General features: G+C 35.5%; 2 protein-coding genes across 2 annotated transcripts in view; one reads left to right on the top strand and one right to left on the bottom strand.

Annotated features, from left to right (window-relative positions):
- The window catches only part of LOC122629405, a 24,751-nt gene extending 21,615 nt beyond the window's left edge, over positions 1-3,136 (bottom strand). The window contains exon 1 of the mRNA XM_043812790.1: positions 2,954-3,136. The gene's annotated coding sequence lies outside the window, so the exon portion shown is untranslated. The remainder of the gene's footprint in view (positions 1-2,953) is intronic.
- Positions 3,137-6,052: 2,916 nt separating this feature from the next.
- Positions 6,053-8,138, top strand: LOC122629564. The gene is made up of 6 exons (XM_043813114.1): positions 6,053-6,379; positions 6,665-6,758; positions 6,836-6,935; positions 7,008-7,195; positions 7,254-7,304; positions 7,388-8,138. Exons 2-6 carry the CDS (start codon positions 6,672-6,674, stop codon positions 7,469-7,471), a joined length of 510 nt encoding a protein of 169 aa, XP_043669049.1. The 5' UTR covers positions 6,053-6,379; positions 6,665-6,671; the 3' UTR covers positions 7,472-8,138.
- Positions 8,139-22,264: the final 14,126 nt, after the last annotated feature.

Genomic DNA, 22,264 nt, shown 5'->3' with positions numbered 1-22,264 from the left:
CTTTCTCTATCCCTCTTTCTTCAAGAACTCGATAACTTCAACGTTCTCGATAATTTTCGAGAAATATTTATGGATCCCTTCGGAATATAGAATAGAAAAGAAAACAAGAAAGAGAAAGAGATATAAAGAAAAGATTCTCAGCTACGAGCTGATTCCCTCAACGGTGGAAAACAAGATGCCACCTTGGTGAAAGCCTCCACGAAGAAGAAGCTCCCTTGGCGCGGCGAGTGCCGCTCCCGCTAAGCGGAAGATTATCTAAATAGAGTCCGTGCCATACGAGAGAGAAAGAAAGAAAGACAGAGAGAGATAGAAAGAGAGAAAGAGAGAGAGAGAGAGAGAGAAAAAGAGAAAGAGAGAGAGAGAGAGAGAAAAGAGGAGGAACGCGCAACGAGCTGGGTATTTATACGTCGTATCTTTCGAGAGCCAAAGGCCGAGAGGAGCAACACAGAATCATCCCTCTGATCTTCGCCAGCTTCTCCTACGAAACCGTGGAAGTTAATCGTAATAGAAAATTGCAGTACGATCTAATGTTCTGATTCTAAAGATTCTAGACTATATTTCTTTCATCGGGTTCTTCCTTCCAAAACGAGCTAACTTAAAAGACTCTCGAAAGAAGACTTTATTTTATCGTAATGTTTCGAAACGGAAAATCCATTCGTAGACAATGTAGTATCTATATACGTTCCTCTCAGTGTGTGAGGAGTACGTTGACCCCGAAACAGTCGGAACTTCTTTCGAATAACGTTCGAAGTATCCGTAAAAGGCGACGTCGAACGTTTCCGGTAATACCAACTACTTATACTTCCAAGTCTATATTGATTCTAAATGGAACAAGAGACACCATTTTATGTTCGTCTTTTTTTTCTTTTTCTTTTTGTCTTATTTTTTTTTTCTTCTTTTCTTTTTTTGTTTTTCTTTTTTCCTCTTCTTTCTTTAATCTCTCATTCAAACGTCTTCTCAAGAAAGAAAAAGGAGAGAGAAAAAAAGAACAAAAGGAGAAAATTACTACACACATTGTACTCGTTAAACGATAGATTATACGTACGATCTCTCTCTCTCTCTCTCTCTCTCTCTCTCTTTCTCTTTCGTGTACGATAAAATTGTGACCGCATATACGAGTATTAGAAATAATTATTTTCTCTAGTCTCTCGTATGCTCGATTTACGGCATTTAAACGATAATTTAAAGTCGACGATAACGAACCGATACACTTTCGTGTAGATTTAAAAAGAAAGAAATAACAAAAAATGTGCTCGAGGCCGTATCGATAAGCTCGCGAGATATCGTTGGCTGTCTAAATTCGTTCAACGAACGTTCGGAAAGTTTCTTCGAAGGTTGATCGCGTTGAGCAAGCGAGCGGTACGCCTCTAATTAAGAGCGCAACGATCGCTTTACGCGATTACGGTGGTAGCTCGGTCCGTTAGAGAGCCGGACCGATAAAGAAGTTCGGATTTAGACATTTTTACGCGTCTCGAATAGTCAGCTGTCCCGCTATACGTATCTGTCTCTGTTCTCTCAATCTTTTCAATAAAAGATATTTTTCTCTTTTCCATTTCAAATTCGATCGCTTTCCACGCAAAACTGTGGACTTTGTCGGGTTTGTATATTCAAGTGCGAGAATGAAATATAAAAATGATCGACAACTAAAACGATTCGGTGAAGGATTCAATCACGATCAAATATTATAGAATTGAATATTTGTTTGAAAATATAATAAGTGATTGTGAGAAAATAAAACAAAAGAAAAGAAAAGAAACGAGATAGATAGATAGATAGATAGATAGATAGATAGACGGATGTTGATTATCAAAATACACGATTTAACGTTGGATGAAAAATAAGAAGAAAGATGAGAGAGACAGATAGATGAATAGACAAAGACGGAAAAAAAGAAAGAAAGAAAGAAAGAGAGAGAGAGAGAGAGAGAGAGAGAGAGAGAGAGAGAGAGAGAGAGAGAGAGAGAGAGAGAGAGAGAGAGAGAGAGAGAGAGAGAAATATCGAACCATGAACGACTTCTTTATAGATTCTTATTGTCATTTCGCACGAAGTATGTAACAAGACGACAGACATTTTCGAATTTAGCTGTGTTCTAATAGAATTTATTGAACGGACGGACCGTGACAAGTAGGCAACGTTCATTGCGTTACATAAAACGATAACGCGCCGCGTAGCCTCTCGTAATTGTTTGCTTCGTTCGAGGTTGACATTTTCCAGTCCCACCAACGAAGTTGAACTTTGTGGAACGCTCGGCAGCCACTTTGTATCTATACCGACCTAGTTTTAACAAGAGGTAATAGCAAAGTTCGTTGAGTCTTCGTCAACGAATAGATATATATGTATATATAATGTGGACACATATATATATATATGCACACATACACGTCGATTTTATGTATCTTAACTGGTGTAATGGTTCGATTCCTTCGACTCCGGTTAGTTTTGATTCATCGAGGATACTGTTTCACTCGGAAGTGAGAGCAGGTTGTTGCGTCGAGAAGAAAATAGAAGAAAATAGACGAATAAGAAATAAGAGGAGAAGAAATCTCGGTTCTAACACGGCCCACGTTGGATGGGACTCCTTTCCTGCCTTCGTCTTGCGCCTTTACCATCACAATACCTTTCGTCTATCCTTCTCTCTCTCTCTCTCTCTCTCTCTCTCTCTCTCTCTCTTTATCTCTTTATCTCTCTCTTTCTCTCTTGAAGAGTACGCGCGCGCATCCAGCTTCCGGGATCGTCGGAATCACGGACAAATTTCGCCTTTCTCCGATCGCCAACAACTACCAACGATAGAGATAACAGCAAAGGGATATATAACTATAGTTTTAACGTTCGGATATTTGCTTCGTTCTTTTCTCAAAAAAAAAAAAAAAAAAAAGAAAAGAAATGTACTTCGCCATCGTCGTACACATTGTCGTTATAACGATAAAGACGTAAATGACTGAGTTAAACTTACTTTTTTCGCGACAAATTTCCGCGCGATTCGTCCGAGAAACGAGGCCTACTCCCACGACGTTAATTTCCATGCGAGCTCGTACGTCTTCCCGTTTTCCTTCGTATTTCGTTTATTTTCCTTTTTCTTCTTCTTCCTCTTCTTCTTCTTCTTCTTCTTCTCCTTCTTCTCTTTCTTCCTTTTTACTTTTCTCTTCTTTCTTTCTCTTTATTAGTATTTTCTATCCGGTAGAATTTCCTTTTTCAAAATTAGCTTTCAAAATTCTTCTTTAAAATTCTGTACTTTATCGTCTTATTATTTTTCTTTTCTTCGTTTTCCTTAGCGTTTTATATTATTTTCTTTCGGCGATCGATTGATGATCGATGATGATCCGTATGAAAGATACGCAAACGTATCTGAACAGTTTGACGAATCGGTATATGATAAATAACAGATCGCCTCGATCGATTTCTCAAAGATAAGTTTTAAAACGACGACACGAAACTTCCTTTTCTCTCTCTCTCTCTCTCTCTCTCTTTCTTTTTTCTTTTCTTGCTATCTTCGTTTCGACGTCCTCGTTACGACCGATGCATAATGCAAATCTCACGAATCGTTGGGATCCAAAACGATTCGTTTCGAATCGATCGAAACACCAGACAATTAATTGCAATTTCGAATATCTCCTTCGTTAACATATAAAAAAAAAAAAAAAAGAAGAAGAAGAAAACAACTTTTTTTTTTCACATCCGATTACGTTCGAGCCGCGTAACGGATTCACTTGAAATTTCACGGAATTACCGATCGTCCTTGGGTTAATATATTATACGGTGCTACGTTACGTGCTTTTGACGTATATTCACAGATAAAAAGTATCCTCTTGCGGAGTGACTTCTTCGAAGTAGAATACACCCACGAGAAGGCAGAACTCGGGGAGGTCTTTGAAACGAAGTAAAGTCGGCGTCTCGATCCTTTTATCGACCTTGAGCCACTCGATCCCCCTTACCCTCGATCGGTCATGATGCTGTTCCAAAACTCACCGTCTCACTCTTTCTTTCTTTCTTTCTTTCTTTCTTTCTTTCTTTCTGTTTCTTTCCTTCTCTCTCTCTCTCTTTCTCTCTCTCTCTCTCTCTCTTTCTCTCGGTATCTTATTCCGTTCGTAGGGAGAACGAAAGGACGTCGTCCTTTCCTCGAGAGATTCTCTTGGCTTCTCCCGAGCGACTATCTCGACCGGCTACGAAGTGTAGGAGGAGAAGATGGAGATGGAGGTGGGGTAAAAGGAAGAGAAGGAAGAGAAGGAAGAGAAGGAGGAGGAGGAGGAAGAGGAGAAGCGTGCTGTTTTAGCGGAGAAAGAGATAAAGGTTCGAGTAGGTGCGTGGTCTCTTGGCACAAGAACGACTCGATGAAGAGGAAAAGAAGAAGAAGAAGAAGAAGAAGAAGAAGAAGAAGACGAAAACGAAAACGAAAACGAAGAAGACTGAGAAGAAGAAGAAGAAGAAGAAGAAGAAGAAGAAGAAGAAGAAGAAGGAGAAGGAGAAGGAGAAGTAGTAGAAAGAGAAAGAGAGAGCTAAAGAAATAAGAGAATAAAGATGAAACGGAAAAGAGATGGAGGAGGGAAGAACGATAACGAGGAAGACGCGAAAACGTACGCTTTTCGAAACGGTTTTCCTATCGGTCGCGCGACGAGAACAGAACTCCTACGAGTTTTTCGTGAGTTCGGCTCCAGCTGGACACGAGTCGAGTCTGGTTCTGCTGTTACTGCTGTGGTACTGCTTGTGTTGCTGGTACTCGTGCTGGTGGTGTCCGGATTGGACGCGAGAGACCATGGCGCGCGCCTATGCAACCGAACCGAATCGAGACGTCGAGAGAGAGTCGTCGAGTCTCGAAGTCGTGTCGTGTCGTCTCGTCTCGTGTCGTGTCGTGTCGTGTCGTGTCGTGTGATATCGTATCCTATCGTGTCCGATGCGAGACGAGAGACGCGAACGTACCGGCGTTGAAGAAAACTTCGACCGTCTCTCCGGAGAGAGAGACCGCGCTGGAGACCCAAAGGGATGGGTCCCCACATAGTATACTTGGAGGGGGATCTCTTACTATACCGTCTTTCGGATAACTCCAACCAAGGCATTCATTGATCGTTCTCACGATAGATCTCTCTTCAAGATCGTTCTTAACGAATTATTTTCTTACCTATTTTCATTCTTTCCTTTCTTTTTCTTTTTTCTTTTTTTTTTTTTTTCGTTTGTTAATATCTTCTTCGTTAATACGATATCGTTGTCGTTAATTTGATTCGAGTTAAGTACGCGTCATTCTTTTATCGTTTAACGTACGTTCTTATTAATATTTCTACGAACCGATCGTATACCTAACCTGATATCCATTCAACGACAACGATATTCGTTCCGTCGTCTACCGCTCGTAGCGCTGGCAGCGTTCATCCGATATATATCTCTCTGTCTCTTTCTTTTTCTTTCCTTTTCTCTTTCTCTGTCTCTTTGTCTCTTTGTCTCTCTCCCATGTAACGTGCGTGAGGGGGATATATGTATACTCGGAGCGTGATCGTGATAATAGAAGAGAGTGGGATCACGATATACGTGGCCTTGAATAGCAGTTGCACGTTCCTGTGGCGCCAAATGCATCTCGAATTTGAATCGTCCATACGAAATTCGAAATTAATTTACTACGATCAAAAGACGATATGATATAATTTCGATGTTAACATTGATATTGATCTCGTTTATGGTAATCATTTCTTGTCCCTATTTTAATATATCGTATAATAAAAAATCGTTGATCATGTAAAAACGTCGTTCTTGCTTCGTTATATCTTCGAGGATGAATCTTACCTATCCACTTTCAAAAGGTTTCTTTTCTTTTGCGGTACCAAAATGGCTGCTCTCTGCGGAAACCGCAGGCGCGTAATTTGAAACTATTGAACTACATTTTCCACAGGTTAATCACCGAACACGAAGCTTCGAGCGGTTTGTAAGCACATATACGAGATCTTTGTTGCTGTACGACGAACGAGTACGTGTAAATATTATAAGTAGAGTTTTATGTATGATTTTTTTTGCATGAGTATTCTTCGAATAACGATGGATGAATAAATTGAAATATTAATATATATATGTACGTACCAAAACACGAAGATTCTCAAGACACTGAATCGGTCGACGTCATAACCTTCTTACTTTATGGAGGGGAGTAGATCGTACGATGACACGACGCCATTAGTAGTACTCTCGTTGCCGCGTGCATTACGTTCGATATCATATTCCGAATTATTTTCTCATTTGAGAAATCGTCCGATTAATTATCCGTGATTTTCTTCGAAGGAGATGCGACTAAATCAGATCGAATCTTCGCTTTTCGATCGACGATTCTAAGTGACCCGAAGAAATTTATTTTCAATTAAAGAAGAGAGGTTATCTGCGTGTCATACGAGTTTTCTACGTTGTAAGTTTCGATGGTTTTCTATATTAAAAATGTACATTATACTTGCGCGCGAATATTTTAATTTAAACGTTATCTTCTGTCGTAATATTCAATTTTGTAATGTTTACAATAACTATAATTATTGTTGAAAAGTTGGTAACTCTGGTACGACGACGCCCAACTTTTACGTATAAGTGGGTGGAGCGTTGCTTGCGTTTAGGTTAAGAAGTTAAATCATCAGTGTTTTCGTTGATTAACACGGGGATGATAGCTGGGATATTATATACTTGAGAGTCTTTGTTTCAGCATCAAAATGACGGTTTTACAATCCTGCTGGTCTCCGTGCATTTGGACGAATAATGTTAAAACAGGATCCAAAGTTATTGCAGTTTATACAATGGTACATATGAACTATAAATACTAATTAGTCAATGATTCATTTCCTTTGTAATGATAGACAACGTTAATATTTCGTAGGCACTAAGTATCGTATTTATTACCTTAATATGTTATCAAATGAACGGTGGAGATTCTACGCAGTTGTACAATCCTCTTTTTGAAGCAGATATCAGAGGATGTAAGTTTAAGAAATACGTATGATGTATCGATCGAAAGGAAGGTTTAACAAAAAGATCGTTATTACTTTCAGCGATGCAAGTTGTAGGAAGTTGTTTGATAGTTTATTTTCTACTTCTTACCATTTCTGCCGCTTTAATGATACATGGGATACGCGAAGGTGTAAGAGGATGGTTGCTACCATGGTTAATACTATGGTTTGTCATTTGCGTTTTCCTTTTAGTATTTGGATTATGGCTATTAGGAGGATATTATATTTATGTAAGTGTAGAAATAATTAATTTTAATGAAACACTTTCATATTATAATTTCTTTGTAGTTGGATTCTGTATTTGCTACGCTATGTATGTGGCTTTGGATGTCATATAACGTAAGTAATCCGTATCACGACATAAAATTTATTACTATACTTTTCTTTGCGTATTATTACATCTTTTGTTTTATCAAATATAGATTTACTGTTGGTTAGTCGTCTACTCCATGTATAAAGTATTCGAAGAATTACAATCTCCTAATATTGAACTACTTTGGCCGTGAAAGGTATATTGCAATAATTTATTAGTAAAAAAGTGCCTTTGACTACATACTCAACACCAAAGTAAGCTGAAATGCTCTACACCTACGTTGTGTTCTTTTTTACTTCGTTTGTGTCTAGTTTTAGGTGTTGTCATGATCTATTTGATAAGCCTTGCCAGTGTGCAAGAACGATTAATGAATTATCGATAATAATAGTGGTATGTCGTCTATCGAATATTATAGATCTGAAAGTAAGTCTTTAAGAAAATTAGATTAAGAGGAAAATTTAAAAAATGGCGAAAGTCTGAGAAGTCCACATTCCATATACTTAATACAAGTAGTACGATTCGTAAAAGAAATATAAAGGCACAATACAGTGACTGATAGAGTAAATAAGGTTGACGATATGAAGTTTTTACGTAGCTGTTGAAAAAGACTTCTGTATAAGTATTCAAGCATATGCACTCTTGCGTGCAGCTACGAGGTTCTTATATTTTTTATATGAGCTTTGAAATACCAACGTTACTAACATTAGTACAAGTAGAATATTTACATATTTATATGACAATTATTTACTTATTTTCGCAATTTTATAGTTCTACTATATACATATTTCTATGTAACATATGTTGTATATACACGTCGCTTTTTTCTCATTATTTTCAAATAAAATCTTTTATTATATAAATAACGTTCGAACAATATTAATATAGATTTATAGTAATTAATACGTAGTAATCTGTATTACTTAATCTTTAAGTATAATCTACAGGCTGACAAAAAATAAATAAAAACGAATATAAAAAAAAAAATGACGATACACAATTCGATAGGGGAATAATATCGAATATCGATATAATCGTTACCTTTATCGAGATACGCGCATAGTACATTTATCTTCACGAGGTGTCTCTGCCGTAGCAGAAAATGACCGTTATTAACCGTTGGTGACCGTTGGCAACGGTTTTTCAACGGACATAAAACGAATCGCATTTTATTCGCGGACCTCGAAGCGTTAAGTAGCGGAAAAGAAAATGTTTAATTATGTATATACGTAGAACTCGTATAAAGTTCGACGTTGAAACATGAAGATGGTTATATATATTAAGAAGATATATGTACGTAAGTTTAGAAAAAAATTGACTAGCATAATGATAAAGTATCGTTGTTAAAGTCGTTAATTATGTCAAATAAGCTCGAAGCTTCTTCATTGAATGATAAATGAATCGAAGAAAAAAAATTGTATTTTTTTTTTTTTTTCTTTTATTCTTTTCGCGTTCGACATACTTTATCGTAAATGTTCGTTCGGTTAACATCGCAAAGATTCCACGAAAAGAATCATCGGAAAGGAGAAACCCTCTACCATACGTAGTAGTCGTCGTAAAACGTTAATGGTTCGGCCACACGATTTTACGATGTTTCACGGAAGATGTAAAAAAGTATACGATAAATCCCGAAGAGTTCGCGGGACGAAAAATGTCCAACTTAAAACGACGAAAGTCATCATCTTCCGATACGTTCGCGTGAAATTTATTCGTGATTAATGATAAAGTACTTCTTTCGGTTGATCTTTTAGTCTGTCGATCGTCGATATTAATGACTTTGTTTTTACAAAAATATACGCTTTCTCAGGTTAAAGGCAAATAACGGATTTTAGTTTTTCCAACGAAGAAGGAAGAGTCTCGGAGAACATCTGGCAGAGGTCGCGTCGGTAGTATATTTACTGAGATCGTTTGAAAGATCATCTCATTCGTTTTCTACGACTCGTTCGATCAACATCGTATTTTTACTCTTAATTATCTTCGTTTATATCTCGTTATTTTTTAGCAATTTCTTCAATAGTAAACTTGATTAGAACGTAATTAGAATATAATCACAAAAATTATCAACGAGATTATATATATATATATATATATATATGTTTGTATATCATGATAAATACATACATATACATATAACATTTACGATCACAGAAATTCGTGAATAATACAAATGATGAGAATATTTGTAATTTAACGATATCGACAAATATGTACGGTTTAACGTAAATTTTCTCAACTTACAGACGAAGCAGTAGTTTGTACGTTTCTAAAGAAGATAACGAAGATTTCCTGTCTACTTCGTAAAAAAGGTTAGGTTATGTTACATTCCAACTATTCATATATACATACATATATCATACATACATATATACATACGTATATAAGTCATCATTCAACCATGAATTTTCTTTTAATTCTTAATTATGCTTTTAATCGGTTATTAAATATTAATTGTTTATGTTAGTTGTAAATGACATTTATCGAGCAAAAACGTATTAAGAATCGTTTAGGATAGTTCGTATAAAACGTTATCGTTATTGAACGAAGTGGCAATGGACGGTCGATTTCGAAGATGCGTTTCGTTATTGAATTTTCATTGATAGGAGGAGTTTTGCAATGAGTTTGTTCACAGTAGGTAATACTTCCTGCAGTGCACAATATTTCCTTCATTTTCTACTTCTAGCTTCGTTCAAACACATTTAAAATCGTAGGCGGTACAGAAGTGCTGATAAGACCGATACGCCGACGTAAAGCGACCGTAAATGGCCCGTAAAAGTATGAATGAAGCGTTCTTGCCTTAACGATAGCAAGCCATCACGCTTCTGTAACGTAGCTTTCTAGAAAGAGGTTTGACTTTTATGGTAGAAATAAGAGGAGAAATTTGTCGGTCATTAACATAATTGTTAACATGTATATCCGCTTATACATTGGAAAAAATCATAAACTTTAAAGTGATTTTCAAACGACTTTAAAAAGACATTGTTACTAACTGTGTAAACGATTGTTTTCACAATTATCAATGATATATAAATTTTCAAGTTCTTTTTAAAAGACATAATCGATATTATTGTTTGAAATTTTTCTTTTACAATTGTTAAGAATATATACATATATATATATATATATTTAATATAATATACATAATAATATATATATATATATTATAATATAATATAATTATAATATATATAATTTAAATTATATATATTATAATATATCGTAATACTATTAAATTAAAACGTAAAATAAAACTCACATACATATTTATTTGGAATAATATATCTCAAGGTTAACAATGATATCGACATTGGTTGCGTAGTTTAGAAGTCATTGAAAGCAACGTATAAACACGATTGATTGTTTTCTTTTTTCTTGAAGAAACACAACATACGCACATACATTCGTCCATACGGAGATACGTAGTATTTATTCGTCCGCTCTACCGAAAATAAACGATATCAGTACTACAGCGAACGTTCGAAGGTTAACATCGTTTTAATTAATTCTCTCGAATAGCTAATAGTAATACGATTTAAAGGGAAAGAAACTTATTGAAAATTCGGTGTATCGTACGTTACGTTTATTTTTTTCTCTCTCTCTCTCTCTCTCTCTCTATATATATATATATATATATATATATATATATATATATATATATATTTCTTTCGGTGTTCTTAGAAATCACACGTCATGTAAGAACGTGATACACGTTACGATTTCACCACAAAACGATTTCCAAGGATCTCTTCTCTTAGTGTATTGCTGGTAGTGTGCTGTTAACTAAAAGATACGGGAAGTAAGAGTTAACGTCGTTTCCACGAAACAAAAATAAGTCTTGCTCGTAACGAGTCTCATCCGAGAATTTCCATTACAATCGTCGATCTTATAATCGTTTTGCTTCTTGCTTCCATAACTCTGTAATTCGATGATCGTGTAATCACCGAACGATATACACTGCGTTTCTCTTGGGTGAGAGCGAGAGCGTTTACGACATTTCGAGTACATTCGCAGGGAATAATAATCGTCTTGGAATACCGGTATTCGACGTGGCACGCGCGTTAAAACGACATCGAGCTAGCTTTTATACGTTTGAACGTAACGTTCGATCGAAAATCGAAATAAAAAACTAAGGAAGAAGGAAAGATGAAGAGAAAGAGAGTATTATTAAGTCGAATTTTATATTAGAACTTATTACACGATATATTTTATTTCTATCATCTTATTCCATACGTACATATGCTTCTCTTTCTCTCTCTTTTTGTGTTTGTGTATGTTTTTTTGTCTTTTATTCCTTAACGATTCTCTTTCATTGACGTTTTTCTCGATTATTTACCTTTCTCTAGGAATAATCGTAAATCAAGAAACCAGCTTAACGAGCGTTAAGAATATATACCTAGTAATAATAATAATAGTAGTATAGTACTATTGATGAAAGTATCACAAACATACGATCGATTGAGATTACGATTCGATTTAGTTAATGGAACTATGATTATCTTCCGTTCTTCTCTTATGTTATATATAGAAATACATACACAAATGTTGTACAATGTTATATATACATATACATAAATACGTATATACCTATACATACATATACATAAATAGATACATACCTATAGATACATATACATAAATACGTACATACCTACATCCACCTTACACACACATACACACACAAATATGTACATATTTATGCACATATATATATATATACACACACACACACACACACATATACGTATATATCTATACATATCTTCTCTAGTTTGTCTCTTATTTTCGAGTACGAGTCCAAACGTAGATCACGTTGTGAGAGAAGAGGCACCGGTAAAAATGATTCCTTCGACGTACCAGAGATTTACGGTATGTCACGCGAAAGGTCTTCGGTCAAATTGTTTCACATTGATTTTCAGGTCGAAGATGAGAGAAAGAGAAAGAAAGAAAGAAAGAAAGAGAGAGAGAGAGAGAGAGAGAGAGAGAGAGAGAGGCGTCCGTACCGCTTCGTCTGCCCACACGCGACGTCTCTGAGAAGGCATTGTGGTTTCCAGGCACTTATTTATGTGCAGCTCGACGTTTCCGCCCCTTCCGCCTGTAGTTTAGGGCCGTTGACTTGAACGAAAGCGTCCAAGGAAGGCATCCGCCATCATCGTCGTCATCTTCGTCGTCTTCGTCGTCGTCATCGTCGTCGTTGTCGTCGTCAACGTTTTCCGTTGTCACTTTGTCGCAACACCGACGACCTTTTCTCTCATCGTCTCGCGCGACAGGTGTAATTACACGGAGACGACTAACTCTCACTTCTATGTCCTCTAATGGAAATTCATTTTTCGTCCTTCGAAACGTCTTCTCCGCAAATGAATCGGTAGAATGAAATAAATCGCGTTCTACAACGTTCTAAGACCAATATCTCCGAGAGTACTCTTTCGAGTTAATAACTGTAGTTGCGTTTATATTTATATGACTCTGTCTAACTGTTAACTGTAAGGAGAAAAAGAGTTTAGAAAGAGAATGTATGAGGTTGAGGATTTTTCAAGAAAATTCTTATCTATAACTTATCCGTTATTACTTAGTGATTGATACGCATCGAAACGTATCGGAATTTAGATATAACGATACTATTATTAAAAAGAAAAAAAAAAAAAAGAAAAGAAAAAGACAGAAAGAAACGAGCCATATGACCGAATCTATAATTTATTTATTTTTCTTTTTTTTTTTTTGTAATAAATAAATTTATCGAGGTTTCGTTTCGTTTCGTTTCGTTTCGTGCGTATCGTTCGAAACAACGTGTTTTTTTCGACAAGCGTTTTCCGCACGATTTAATATATTTACTCGTTCGCTTATTAAACTCGATAATTAAGCATAAATCTTGAATTATTATTATTTATATAACTTCGTGTCGAGATGTAACGGATTCCGCAAGAGTTTGATATCGGATTAAAGAAAAGAAAAAAAGTTGGGTGAAAAGAACTACGCCCGTTGACCCGAAACACATTCTCTCTCTCTCTCTCTCTCTCTCTCTCTTTCTCTCTCTCTCCCCTCTCTCTTACACTCTCTTCACATAATATAAGAACGAAAGATTTTTGCTCTCGGCGCGTACACAACGCGTATGCAAAATAAGCGACGACGGGCTCATAACGTATGTATCTCGCTTTCTATCGGAGCTCGCGAAACCATATTAGTGCATCCTGCATTGCGCAAACGGTATGGCCAGCTGCAATCCGGCTCCATATTAGCCCTCGTCCACCACTACTTTCGCGGCTTGGCTCGTTGATTGGGTTATAATCGACGAAAAGTACGGAGCCGATGGCCCATTACGTGCTTGCCCGATCGTTTTTCGATTCGTTCGCCATTTCGTCGTCGTCCTCGTCATATTCGACGTCGACGTTGTTCGCTTACAGTCATTACGTCTTCGATGTACTGTATTAAGTTCTTTTTTTCCCTCCCCTTTTTTTGGAGATTTTTATTATATTATTATTACGTTCTTTCTCTCTCTCTCTCTCTCTCTCTCTCTCTCTCTCTCTCTTTCTTTCTTTCTCTTTCTTTCTTCCTTTCTTTTTCTTTCTTGTTCTTTCTTTCTATCTATCTATCTTCGTCGATCGAAAGATTCAAAATTGTTCAGCTGCCAACGAGCTCCAGGACGCGAACGACTTCCACGAAACGATTATCTACCAGGAAGGACCCTTTGTGAACGACTAAGCGACTCGAAGACGATCGAGGATATCGTCGTCGATCAACGACCGTGCGAACGCCAGTGCGAGGGTTATTTGTAATTGTTAGGATCGCATTGTAACGAGAGCCTGAGTTATTGGACGTCGTTGGGCATATCGTATCCTTATTGAATCTCCTGTCACGTTACCGGGACGTATATATACTTTATATTGTACCGTTAGATATCACGTAGAGTCAGTACTCTCTCTCTCTCTTTCTCTCTCTCTCTCTCTCTCTGTTTCTTTTTTTTCTCCTATTTTTTCTTTTCTCTTTTTTTCTACAAAGAGAAAAAGATCAGCATGATCCTAGTTTCGAATTTCTATGTCAATGTCGTCCCTCGTTGATCTCGTTTTTTTTCGGCTCACTGCTTCGTTAAAACAAACAAACAAGCGAGCAAGCTCGATTATAGATTTTCTTTCTTTCTTTCTCTCTCTCTCTCTCTCTCTCTCTCTCTTTCTCTTTCTTTTTTTCTCTTTTTTTTCTCTGTACTTTGTTCGTTAGGTTCGAAGAGTTAAACGAAGCAAGGTATTATATCGATTTAGTCCTTTCTACCTGTAAATAGGTCGAAGTTATCCAATTTCGCAGTTACGAAAGCGCCATTGAGTTACTTGCCGTTCGTTTAATTCCACGTGCAGTCAAGAACGTAATACGACGAATAACCAAGGACGAATCCGATCGACGTGGTTGATATCATGTCACGGTCAATGCAGGCGGATATGTTTGTGATTATTTTTTGTCGTTGATTACATGGAAAAAAGAGAGAGAGAGAAAGAGAGAGAGAGAGAGTAAGTAACTTAGGGAAAATCGTCGTTAAAATAGAAAGAAAAAGAAAAAAGAAATATACATATATATGTATATATTTATATGGACGACGATCAAAGGAAAAATTTTATTCGTACGAGAGAGAAAGAGAGAGAGAGAGAGAGAGAGAGAGAGAGAGAGAGAGAGAGAGAGAGAGAGAAAAGACAAACAACACTCTGTTACTGCGAGCTCACGATCCAGCAGTACAATAAATTTCTTCGAAGTATCGGCTGGTCTCGAGTGTGTCGCACCTTCGACTCGGCTCGCACGTCGTCGAATTAATTTCCACGCGTTTGCGGAGTCGGCACGGAAAAGAAGAAGAAGAAGAAGAAGAAGAAGGCGATTCAAGCGTTCTCTTTCTCATTCGAAAGAGTAAGTAAAGAAAAAGATAGAGATAAATAGATAGATAGAAAGAAAGAGAGAAAGAGAGAGAGAGAGAGAGAGAGAGAGAGAGAGAGAGAGAGAGCGAGCGAGAAAGATAGAAGTTGAAGGTAAGAAGGGATATAGGAGGGTAGAAATTAATTGGACGCGGCTTTAACTTTACGACTGTCACTATTATGCTGCCACAACGACGACGACGACGACAACGACGCCGACAACGACGACGGCGATGGTAACGACGGTAACGATAGTAATGGCGAATAAGAGGAAAGAGGAAGAAACGTTAAAGTAAGAGGAGAAGAAGGTGGAGAAAAAGAAGGATAAGAAGGATAAGGACGAGAAGAAGAAAGAGGAAGAAGAAGAAGAAGAAGAAGAAGAGGAGGTAGAAGAAGACTTGCACGCGGTGTGCTGCTCTCTCTCTCTCTCTCTCTTTCTCTCTTTCTCTCTCTCTCTCTCTCTCTCTCTCTCTCTTTCTCGTACAAGATAGTTAACGATTAATACGATTGCTCGCGTTTACCGCCGCGTGTTTCACACGCCAACCGGCTAGACGACACTAATTACGCTATCAAGTAACGCGAGGGAGCGCGTACACCGTCAACGATAATTGCGCTAACTGGCCGCTTCAATTGGGACGAATTATTTTCTCGCGGCCACGCGCTTTTTCTTTATCTATCTATCTATCTATCTATATCTCTCTCTCTCTCTTTCTTTCTCTCTTTCTCTTTCTCTCTTTCTCTCTCTTTCCCTTTCCCTTTTTTCTTTTTAACGCACGCGATACACGACAAAGTCATTTTTTTTTCTCGCGAAGCGGATCCAGTGTCTATGACCTCTTATCACCCTCCTGCATCTGCCTCCTTTTTTACGGAAAGAAAGAGAGAGAGAGAGAGAGAGAAAGAGTGTGTGTGTATGTGTATGTGTGTGTGTGAGAAAAAGGGAGATCGCAACGTTCGCTCGTTAACGATCACGATTTTCATTTCTCGAATCGCATTCGCGTGTAAACTATTTGTATTTTCTTTCTTTTCCTTTTTCTTTTCTTTTTCTTTTTCGTTTTCGTTTTCGTTTTCTTTTCTTTTCTTTTCTCTTCTTTTCTTTTCTTTTCTTTTCTTTTCATCTTATTTCCAGGCGACGAGCACGACGGGCGGTCGACGTTCAACATTCCTTACAAGTTTCTAAGATCGGCCTAAATATTATCCACGATATGATCTACGAATTATTGCTTCGATCTTTGCATAGATAAATAATATATAATTATTTATATAATATGCGTATTTATATAATATGTGTATATGCATATTGGAAAAGATTATCGGAAAAATTTGTTTTCAATAGTAAAACTCGACGATTTTTATCGTTAGATCGGATCTATGGAATTAAAATACCGATCGCATCTTCCTTTTCTTTGGCTCGGCAAAGATCTCGTTCCCACGATCGAAGAAGACTCAACAAACTCTCTTTTTGTCGTCTCGTATCGTGGTTATATTCGTAGTGTTAAGGGGTTACATGCTTGAAAGATACACACACACATATACACACGTGTACACATACACACAAACGTTTAGGGATTCTTTAGATCGGATGTGAAAAACATCCGTGGATTTTCGGGCTCTGCGTTTAATACTTAAATCCCTATTATTATTAAAATTATTTCGAGGACCCTCTGCGGGTGGTGTCATGGTGCATTAGCTTTATACACTCTATATATATATATATATATATATATATATATATATATATTCATATATACCTACACACATGAATAGTAGGCACACGGTATGCCGGATACACACGCGTGAATAATCGTTAGTCGTAAATGAGCGCAGTGCATGCGTGTGGTCTGCGAAGAGATTGACCTTTCTATAATGCCAATCCATAACTTTTTCAATCAGACATACATAGGCACGTACGCACAAACGCATTCGTATTTATTTCTTTTTTAATCTTTTTTTTTTTTTTTATGTAATTTTATTTTATCATGAGAAAATTGTTACTTCATATCGAGTTTTTTATTTTTCTATTTTTTTTTTTTTTTTTTTTTTATTTCTTTAGCATAAGTCTACGTATACTTAATACAGTATAATTATATTAGTATAAGTGCTACTGTAATCTTTAGTAAAATTAATAATCTTTTTCGTTTTATTCTTTTTCGGTTTTAATGTTTTAGAACGTTTGAATGTATTTAGAGAAAACGAATGAAAGTAGTTTGTAAATTCGATAACGCGTACGCGAGTTTATTAGCAAAATGACCGAGTCACCGAATACCAGTGGTGAACCGAGCTCGCGGTACGCTCGAGGAAAAACAAAGAGGAAGGTGTCGAGCGTTACACGTAGTCTCGTGACCGCGAAATACCATGGGGTTAGTAAAATCATCGAGAGAGAATAAGAAAGAAGAGATCCTTAACCTCATTTAATAACTAATGAAAAGGAATCTTATATGATAAAAATCTACAATTTTTCTTTTTTTCTTTTTTTCATTTTGTATACATCGTAAAACAATGATAATAATTAGGTAATGATACTATCGTTTTATTCTACGTAATAATAATCTTTTCTTCTAATTTAATATAAATTCTGAAAATTATTCTTTTTTCTCTTTAATTTTTCATTTACGTAGCGATATTATATATTTCTCTTTGTATACAAAATTTTATATATTTTTGTATATATGTTTGCAAAAATAAGTAATTAATTGAATGAGTGTTTAGAAGAAGAGCATATGTTACGTTTCATATAATTTAAAAAAACGTAAGAACTATTCATTGCACGATATAACGATTTGAAAGAATCATTATCCGGTGATAACACACAAGTACCTCTTCCACTTTGAAAAAATGAGTAACAATCCGATGACGAATATACAATTTTTCTAACGAAAATAAACATTTCTTGATATATACAATTTTGTGTTCGCGATTAATAAATTCCTTTCTCTTTATCGACTTAATATTATAATCTTATTAATAGAATATATTATTAGAATTAATATTAGAATATATTACATTAATATATAATATCCAGACACACACACACACACACACACACACATTTATTTCGTTCAAATATTTGTCACTCATTCAATTATATTTACATATCTATTTATCATATAGATAAGTTCCATTGAAACGAGTTACCAAAAATTATAAGATGAGAGAATAGACACAGTATGAAATAATTTTCCGTAAAGATCGTCGTAATTTCATAGATAGAATTCTACGTGTACGTGATCGTGAATATTTTCCTCTCCTTCTCTCTCTTTCACAGTAAAGAGAGAGAATGATAAAAGAGAAGAAGAAGAGAGAGAGAGAGAGAGAGAGAGAGAGAGAGTTTCAAGATCGCTCGGAGCTGGTAGAAACAGGAATATCGTCGTAGGTAGAGCAGATTATGGAGTTCGCGTGTCGTATTATCATAGACAGTGCAATGTCACGAGCACCTCGTGTCTCGTGTTCGAGCCTTAAAAGCGGCTTTAAGAGCGGCTTCGTATAATGCGGTGATCCGTATTGCGAGATCGATGCGAGCAAGGGCCTATGCTCTTGGCACACGTATTCCGTATGCGCTTCGACTGCAGATCGTCTCGTTGGTTCGTTCGTTGGTTCGTTCGTTGCACGAGCACGAAGTTTCTTTGCTACGTCTCACCCTCGATCATTCCCTCTTCCGTAGAATTAATCCTGATCCTTTCGCGTGGCTCTCGTAGATCGTCGATCTGTCACTGTTGTCTGTCTTTCTCTGTCTTTATTTCTTTCTTATATTTCTTCTCGAGTTGCCACTGTATCGCTCTTCGTATAGTTTTGTATGATTGTACTCTTATAGATTGATATCGATATAAATTTTTAGATAGTATGGTGTTTTTTTTTATATAAAATATTTTTTAAAATATTTTATTGATAAAATAATTTATATATATATATATAATAGTATATATTATATATAATAGTACTTTATTTATAATAGTATATATATTAAAAATATGACATTTGAAGTTCGATTAGAAACGCTTTATTACAAAGTTATAAATAATTAAATTGAGATAAGTAAGAGTCTCTTTTCCTTCGTAGAAAATAAAGATCGAACGTGTTTATTTTATCCGTGCATTGTTATCACATCTATTATCTTGATTCCATGTAATTATTACTTTTACTTCAATATCTATTAGATCAAGAAATATTTCAAAAAAAGTGAATAGTATTTTCAAATGAGTAATCCGCGGATATTTATTTCATGTACGGATTTTCTAATGGAAATTTCCAAGTTATCATGCGAGAATGTCAACGTAGATTTTCTGGAAGAACAGTATCACATCGTTCTATATTTATTAATACTCATTTCCTATTACACAATTCGGGTTCATTTCGATCTAAGAATGAATATCACGATGTTAGTTCGGTCCTATGATTTCGAGAGGACATTTCAAAAAGAATCTTACATTTTCTTGATAATACTTCTATTACTTTCTCTCAACTACAAATATCATGAATCAATTTGAATCATTTGAAGAACGTTATTAGAGTCGATGAAAGATTTGCTTATCATTATTCAATCGTTCAAGAATTATTTCCAACAGATTACCGGAAACGAGTTGAATTTTGTAATTGGTATATGACTGCAGTAGAAAGGGACAATTTTTTTTTTATGAAGAATTTATTTTATGGACAGACGAAACGACTTTTATAAAACGCAGTATATTTAATTCTCGTAATAATCATCTATGGGAAAATAAATATAATAATCCATATTTCACGATAAAGAAATTTTCCACACGAATTTCGGTGTAATGTTTAGATGGATATGCCTTACTGATCATTGATCTGCTTATTGATTCATTCTTCTTGTCTGAGAGATTGAATGGATTGCTGTTTCAAAAATTTCTATCAAACGATTTACTACAGTTTTGTCAAAACAGTTGGATATAGTTAGACGATGATCCATCTCGTTATGATAGACCAGTTTAGAAATTGTTCGAATGAAAATTATGATCACAGGTGGATTGCTCGTTCTATAGCGAGATTCAAGAAATGTTAAATCTGGTAATCTAGTAAAATGTTAAGATATTAAATCTTATTTTTTAAAATTCTTCGTAGGTAAAAATCTTTAGTTACGATGAATTTTAAAAGATAAGATTTATCGTATTTTTCGATCCATTCAATCTCTCAGGCAAGAAGAATGAATCAATAAGCAGATCAGTAGGTATATCCATCTAAACATTCCATCAAAATTCGTGTGGAAAATTCGAAGGATTAGTAATACAACGAATTAATAATTTTTTTACTGAAACGAAATAAAATTCTCAGAAAATTTGTACTGTAATAAATTTCATAAAGCATCGATGTCAAGTTCGTATTCACGTGTAATAAAGTAAAATATTTTGAAATGACAATATAAACACGTTCCATTATTCATACTATTTTGCGAAGGAAGATACGCTGTTACATATTTCAATTTGATTCGTTTGTAACTTTGTAATGAATCGTTCCTAATCTAACTAAATATAATATTTCTTTTCTTATTTCCATCTGTAAAATATGCTATTTGAATTTGGCTGGTAAATGTTGGGACAGTCGGGACATAAATGCATACGATAGTAATAATTAAAATAAATATAAACGATCTAAAGATAATATATCTATAAATATTTATTATTTTAATAAATCTTAACAATGAATAATGTATTAAATAATACATACATCTATACATAAGTATATTTATGATATTCGTGTATTCACGGATAGATATAAATGTTCGATTATTGTTAAGACATTATAATTATAATTTAATAATATCGATAATCGAAATAATTTCGATAATATTTATAGAGGAAACATTTTTGTAAAAGTCACGTGTAATGTAAATTCGGTTTCGTTTTTCTGTACAATCTTCTTGGGTGATCTTGATTTTCGGCAACGTAAACGTCGTTGGTGCGGGATCGATAATGGTAGTGTTTGCTTCTTTCTTTAAAAAAGAAAGAATGATCGGAGAGAGAGAAAAAGAGAAAGAGAGATTTCTTCCTTGCACGATATTTCAAGCTTCTTTCGAGAGTCGGCACGATTCGCAGGAGCGAACGCACGCTAGCTTGAGAGGAACTCGGCCGAGTTACCGTACCGCTGACGTCTCAATGTAGCCACCGAAACGGACCACCCAGTCGCGATATTTCCTTAGACCGTCCAAACCTGAATTCCAGAATAAAAAGAACGAAAAAAAAAAAAACAAAAACAAAAAAGAATGGAAAGAAGAAGAGGAAGAAGAAGAAGAAATAAAAAAAAAAAAAAAGAAAAGGAAAGGAAAGGAAAGAAAAATAAAATAAAATAAAGAAAGATCGAAGAGAAAAGGACCGGCAAAAGGGATTTGCTCGGAAGAATACTTTCTCTCTTTCGTTGGTGCGAAAAAGACGAATAGAATCGAATGTCGAATCGTTTGCAAAAATTTTAATCGAATAGTAATCGATCAGAACCAACGTGTCCATATCTTTTCTTTCGAAAGAAATATACTTACTAACGCGTCGTTTACATTAGGGAGTGAGAGAGTGAGAGAAGAGAAGTTTAATCGTAATTAAAAATTCAAAATCGTCGTGTTTCTGTAAAATGTACAATTATCGATAGTTCGGATCCAACGAGAAAGAGAAAGAATAAAAGAAGGAAGAATTAATGATCAATAAAGAATTTCGTGATTTTATTAACGTTTTACCATCAGTAACTTTTTCGATCAGCGTTCTTCGAATAACATTGATCGATCATTTTATCGATTCGTAGCGGTGAATTTTAAATCGGTCAATCCAAATCGAAAATCGAATTAAAAGTGATTGAAATACGTCGGGATTCACTTGCATCGTGAATCGGAATTCTTTTGATAGTTTGAATTGATCTGAATAATCTTTCTCTCTCTCTCTCTCTCTCTCTCTCTCTATTTTTGATACCAAAGAATTTGTACAGCGAGATCGTTCTAAATCATTTTGCATTCTTTGGCTCATTTTATCGACCGATCAAACGTTCTTGTCTTTTCTTTTCTTTTCTTTTCTTTTTTTTTTTTTTATTATTTTTCTTTAAAAATTCTTTCGTTTATGGCATATTTGAAACTTTAGTAAAAATTTATTCCAATTTGCATGAATATATTTTAT

Source organism: Vespula pensylvanica, chromosome 5 (genome assembly GCF_014466175.1).
Source record: "Vespula pensylvanica isolate Volc-1 chromosome 5, ASM1446617v1, whole genome shotgun sequence".
Classification (NCBI taxonomy): domain Eukaryota; kingdom Metazoa; phylum Arthropoda; class Insecta; order Hymenoptera; family Vespidae; genus Vespula; species Vespula pensylvanica.
This window is presented reverse-complemented; position numbering and strand designations above follow the sequence as displayed.

Bases quoted from the DNA above. Each gene is read 5' to 3' on its own strand.
- LOC122629564 (XM_043813114.1), top strand. From the start codon at position 6,672: ATGACGGTTTTACAATCCTGCTGGTCTCCGTGCATTTGGACGAATAAT. The intron at 6,759-6,835 runs GTACATATGAAC...AATATTTCGTAG, and splicing joins TTATTGCAGTTTATACAATG to GCACTAAGTATCGTATTTAT. The intron at 7,305-7,387 runs GTAAGTAATCCG...TATCAAATATAG, and splicing joins GGCTTTGGATGTCATATAAC to ATTTACTGTTGGTTAGTCGT.